A 6380-nucleotide genomic window follows, 5' to 3' on the forward strand; every position below is an offset into this window, starting at 1 on the left:
GTGCAGTCATAATAGCATAAGTACTATAAGTTCATAGCACTTTTGGTTAGTAACAACATGAATATAATGTTATGATATAATTTGTTTATAAATTCTATATACTGCCTATGCTGTACTGACTTTTTCATGGGTTTTGACTCATATACAAGCAAACAATAAATTAACACTACTACCACCAGACTCTGCTGTCCTTTATTGAGGGCTACTTACTCGACACATTTTAATTTGTGTTCCAGGGACATAAAATGTGAAAATCTGCTCATGGATTCGAATTACAACATTAAGCTGTCAGATTTTGGGTTTGCTCGTGGACATATGCGACCCAAGAACGGAGTTGCACCGTTGAGCGAAACATTCTGTGGTAGTTATGCCTACGCCTCTCCTGAGATACTGCGAGGAGTTCCTTACCAACCACAGTTATCAGACATATGGTCTATGGGTGTTGTCCTATATGCAATTGTTTATGGCCGACTACCATTTGATGATACCAACTACAACCAGCTTCTCAAGGTAATTAAATCTCTTCATTATATACTTATGATTAGATACTCTTTTCTCCCTCCATATGGCCTACAGCGTACTGTACTTCTTCTATCAACTAAATAGTCTGGCTGTGCAGTTGATTGGTCAGCATCTTTTCCTTCAGTCATCAGGGTCCTGGGTTTGATTCCCAGCTGGGTCATGGGATTTTAAATCTTAAATGGTTAATTCTCCTGGATTGGGGACTGTGTGATTGAAATATACCCAACAAACAGACACAAATTAGGCCCAGGAATCTCCTATAGAGAAAAAGTCAGTCTGAAATTGCTCATTGAGTCCACAGTACTTCTAAAGTACCTGTTAACTGAGTAAGGAGAATTGTTTATGAATGACCATTATTGAATTTTATGTGCAATTTTTTTTATAAGATTAGTAATGGAAAGCACATGAAGGTTATTCCAAGTAAGTGCTTACACAGTAATCCCAGGCTCCCAGTCGCCAACCTAAATTATAAGGTTACATGTACGTACATCAAGTACAATGAAAATATCCAAAATAAAGTAGTGGAAATTAAAAGAAGAAGAAGAAAATAAGATGACCCTCTGAAACCTGGTAATAGTAAAGTTACCAAGAAATGAAACTTAAAATGCAAACGAGGAATGGAATGTATTTAAAAGACTGTGTGGCAGAAGTTTGTGGTAAAACTGAAGGAAGACTAAAGGGAAAGGAAACTAGTTTGTGGAATGAAAAAGGCAAGGTCGAACTGTAGTAAAGAAAAACAAGGATGTTGAAAAACAAATACAAATCCAAGGGATTTGGATGTTCAGAAAATAGCAAGTCTCAGAACAATCTAACATTCTATATGATACAATCATTCCAATTTATAATAAATACAGTTGAAAGAAAAATCAAAATCCCCACTCCAAGTCCAGTCTCTCATCACACTCTCGGTGGCCTCCCATTCCACCTTGTCCATCTGCCCCGCCTAAAACCGTAGCCACACCTCTAACTAACCCCCTTTCATCCCTTTCGATATACATCTCTCTCTACTTGATCAGTTATAGTTTGTTCCTGGGCATGTGTGCATAGTTTGACATCGTGAAGGAGTAAATCTCATACAACTTTGATTAGCTACTTGTTCCTCTTATTTTTATCATGCATTTTATTCTGGTTTACTTCTCTTTGCAGACTTATTTGCTCAGCACAAACCTTATTGACAAACAGATCATCAATTACGATGTTGATTCACATCTTTTTGGTTTTGCATGGTCCCTTCTATCAAATAATTCAATTGTACCATATTGTGTGTATACTTGTTTAAATGCAGCTGTGTTGCATTTGACACAACTCTCACTGATACATGTTACTCAGCAAGGCAGACTTTTACCAACTAAACACATAAGATGGTTATTTTAACTTTCAACACCAGTGTAACAGCTCAGGTCCGACTTTAATATTGTCATTCTACATGTACAGGGATAACTTATTAGGACTGTTCATTTTACATGAATACCAGTGGCAATGTCACACATAACAAAATTTAACTAGTGGACTTTAAATTCACTAATTATAGTATTATAGACTGAGAGATATTTTTCCTATTTGGTAAAATAATTTTTATTATGTACATAAGATTTTTAAAGTGTTAATTTGACTGTATTTGCACTATATATTGTCAATTTTAGTTCATGGCTGAAGATGACCCACAATGGGATTGAAACCGGTCCCATTGTATAAGTGATTTGACATCATATTAAATGGGATTGAATAGGTTAAATTAATTGGAATAATAACAATAAGTTAATTTATTAATTTCACCACCTAATCAATACAATAAGTCTTGTCTTAGTCGATTTACTTAGGCATGTTAACTAAAATGGTACATGTTTCGCCTTGAATTTAGTCATCATCAGCCATTATCTTAACCTTAAAATAGAATCAGGCACCTGATTTACATATAAATGAAATAAAACAAATCAAAATTAAAATCGAAAATCAATGGCATTTTGTGATGTGGTTCACTTTGATCCAAAAATACGGAGTGTAGTTGAAGGTTGAAGAACGATGTTTAAATTGGACCTTTATGGACCATCTCAATTTGATGCAATGCTACAATGTTGTTACGAATGTGGGTTGACTGACATTCTAGTCGAAACGGAAGTGTGACAGTTGAATCATTAGACGATGGTGAGGGTAATTTGTTACGTTATTAACTGAACGTTATTGTCGTCTGTCGGCTTCTTACCACGTATTTTTTTATCAAAGTGAACCACATCACCATATGCCATTGATTTTTGACTCTTATCTTTTGTAAACAAATAATTGCTGGTCACTTGACCATCTTTCATTATTATTTTATTCTACATTGTTTTTTATTAAATACGATTTTTATTGTCATTTTCGTTGTAACCGCTGGTCGGCCAACATAATTTTTTAGCAATCCTATCACTCGTTCATAACAGACTGTTGCTTTGTTCATTTTAATTATAATAGAAGCCTTCTAATGTCAATATCACTACTACTTTCATCAATTGTATATTTCCCCACTCTTGTAATATCTTTAAAACCAATTTCATTATAAGTCTTTTACCATATGTTAATTTCAGTTCAAGCTCTCCAAGGTTTTAAAAAAAATTGTGTTATTTCATGTATATGTAAATCAGGTGCCTGATTCTATTTTAAGGTTAAGATAATGGCTGATGATGACTAAATTCAAGGCAAAACATGTACCATTTTAGTTAACATGCCAAGTAAATCAACTAAGACAAGACTTATTGTATTGATTAGGTGGTGAAATTAATAAATTAACTTATTGTTATTATTCCAATCAAATATCATCAATACGGATCAAGAATGATATTTATCACATGTAATAGGTTAAATTAGCCGCAGTTTTTCAATGAGGCTGTCTTACACGTTGGTCTCCTTCATTCAGTTGGAGCAAAATCGATTTTCAGTGTTCCACAGGTCGGGCAACGAAAAATAAACCTCTAAGAAAGAGTTGCTTCTTTCTTTGTAACCTGGGGTCTTTCTATGATAGGGAACAGATGATGACTGACAGATCCGCGAGATTACCTGTGTAAACTGCATAGTTCTCAGACGAAAAGAGGACCCATTTGGTCAGCTGTAGTACCTGCATTATTATCTGTACAAACTGCACAGTTTACTCAGTTTATCGCTGAGACATGACGTCACACGTGAAAATTGTTCTGATAAACTGAAGGTGTGCAGGCCACTTTAAAACAACTGCCACTTCCACCACTTTGTGGGATGGACCCGTATGAAGAGATTAGGGATGAGTTTTGTATTGCCATCTATCTTTACTCACTCTCTTCCAGGAACAGGAAATCAATTTACCTGGAAGCTAGATGATATAAAAAAAGCAATAAATATGCCAGTCATTACTCAAATCAAGTCGACCTAACTGACAGATAGTATGTGATTTTCCTTGTTGACAGCAAGTCCAAAGTAAAGTGACCTTCCCTAAGGAACCCAAGGTGTCTTCAGCCTGCAAATCTCTGATAACACGAATCCTAGCACCAGCGAGAAGTCGTCTACGCATTACTGCAATTCGCAATGATCCATGGTTACTAGTTGCAGCAGACACTGCTACATCATCCTCAACAGACAATTCCATGGTAAGTCTTTTAATATACTAAACAAAAATGTTCTCAGTAGAGAACCAAAATTTAATTTCTCCAACTCAGCACATCATGCAAACGACAACTTTTGTTAAGAAAGTATTTTCTCTTTCCAAATATGCATATTAAACAGTCCCTGAGGAACCATTACTTTAATATGTTAATGTTGTAATGTGGGGGTGGTAAGAAATAAAGACACAACTGACAGTATTTAAATTCTATGGCCAAGATTTATTTACTGCTAATTCCTACACCAGTTTGTACTCTCTACACAATCATGCTAGCTACACAGTACACATTACACACTGTTACTTATACTCCAATAGAGTTCTGCAATTATACTCGCTGCACACTAATACAGCTCCACAGTTCACAGCTTATGCACCTCCTGCAGGACTAAATTCTGGCACCTCAGTGTCTCCAAAAACCGTAAAAGTAGTTAGTGGGACATAAAGCAAATATTATTATTAATTTTGTACTACGTTGCATACTGTCCTCACAGTCACAATAGTCTTTGCTCACTGTCCCTTGCCAATGCCTCATCGAACTTTCCCACACTGCACCATGGACACAATCTTCACTCACAGCAGGTGGGAACAAGAGATGCAACTCCTTGACAACAAACAGAACAGAGCGTTCCACTCACTTCCATGGATGGAACACTCACTTCAATTTATTATTGGTTATATGTGTGCATATGCCTTCCAATTGGAGCATGGCTGAAGATGACCCAGTATACATGGAATCGAAACTAGTCCCAGTTTTATAAGAAAATATACAAGCTAATGGTACTGAATAGGTGGACCCTTCTCTACCTTTTGATAGTAACAGTGTGCGGTGGGTCAATAGCTTGGCGAGCAGGCAAGGCTAAATTGACTCGCTCCTACTCACTTGAGGACAATAATGGCAGACACCGTCACAATATTTAAAACTATAAATAGATAAAAGCCTTTATTATCTGTGGCAAAGTTAGGTAGGGCTCCTGGCCCTTCTTTCACTTAACCACACACATATTATTACTTATTAATACTATGAAAACTGACAAACTAAGAACTACAAATAACACTCATGTTTAAGACAAAAATCTGAAGAAAGAAAAAAATTAATCCCCCCCCACACACACAGAACTACCTACGTATGGTAATCGTCAGCCACTACTCGTATCCAAGTGTATGTTTTTCACTTGCAATTCATGTACAGTCTGTTTTGTGTAAATGATGTTGTTGACTCATCAGGCCAATTCTTGCATAGAACATGCGATCACATTTGGCACTCCTGAGAGAAGGGGGTGGACGTGGTTGAATCTGTCTGAGTTTTTTCTAAGACGAGCCTCTTTGTTTCGACGCTCAAGTTTGAACTGCAATACAGCAGTGGATGTGATTGTGCGCCAGCTAGAGCAATCTTCAGCAAGTGTGTGCCAATTACTGGGGTCAATGTTTGTGCTCTTCAAGTTTTTTTTCAGCTGATCCTTGTAGCATTTCAGAGGTACACCACGAGGCCACCTGCCAGAGAAATGAGTTCACTGTATAGTATCTGTCGGAGTAGCCTATTGTCATCCATGTGTTGGACATGACCAATTCATCTAAGCTGGTGACCTATGATGGAAGCTTATACACTGTTCATTTGTGCCCTTTCAAGTACTACAATATTGGAGACATAATCCTCCCGTTTGATATTCATAATGATCCTAAGCTTCTGCTGGTGAAAACGTTCCAAATTTCTTGATGACACAGCAGTATAGAGTCCATGTGTCACATCCATACAATGTCCGACTCGTTGGCTGAATGGTCAGCGTACTGGCCTTTGGCTCAGAGGGTCCTGGGTTTGATTCCTGACCGGGTTGGGGATTTTAACCTTCATTGGTTCAGGGGCTGGATGTTTGTGCTGTCCCCAACATCCCTGCAAATCACACACCACACACAACACTATCCTCCACCACAATAACACGCAATTACCTACAAATAGCAGATGCCTCCCACCTTTTTTTTTCTGCTAGTTGCTTTACGTTGCACCGACACAGATAGGTCTTAGGGCGACGATGGGACTGGAAAGGGCTACGAGTGGGAAGGAAGTGGCCATGGCCTTAATTAAGGTACAGCCACAGAATTTGCCTGTGTGAAAATGGGAAACCATGAAAAACCATTTTCAGGGCTGCCAACCGTGGGGTTCGAACCTACTATCTCCCAAATACTGGATAATGGCCGCACTTTAGTGACTGCAGCTATTGAGCTCGGTCCGCCTACACTCATCGGAGGGTCT

The 6380-nt window shown here is 37.8% G+C and overlaps 1 protein-coding gene across 1 annotated transcript in view; it reads left to right on the forward strand.

Annotated features, from left to right (window-relative positions):
- LOC136872311 (testis-specific serine/threonine-protein kinase 4-like) overlaps positions 1–5846 on the forward strand; it is a 129187-nt gene extending 123341 nt beyond the window's left edge. The window contains exons 4-6 of the mRNA XM_067146125.2: positions 237–510; positions 3939–4118; positions 5760–5846. Of these exons, the coding sequence (XP_067002226.1) occupies positions 237–510; positions 3939–4118; positions 5760–5846 (541 nt within the window). The remainder of the gene's footprint in view (positions 1–236; positions 511–3938; positions 4119–5759) is intronic.
- The last annotated feature ends 534 nt before the right edge of the window (positions 5847–6380 follow it).

Source organism: Anabrus simplex, chromosome 4 (assembly GCF_040414725.1).
Source record: "Anabrus simplex isolate iqAnaSimp1 chromosome 4, ASM4041472v1, whole genome shotgun sequence".
Classification (NCBI taxonomy): domain Eukaryota; kingdom Metazoa; phylum Arthropoda; class Insecta; order Orthoptera; family Tettigoniidae; genus Anabrus; species Anabrus simplex.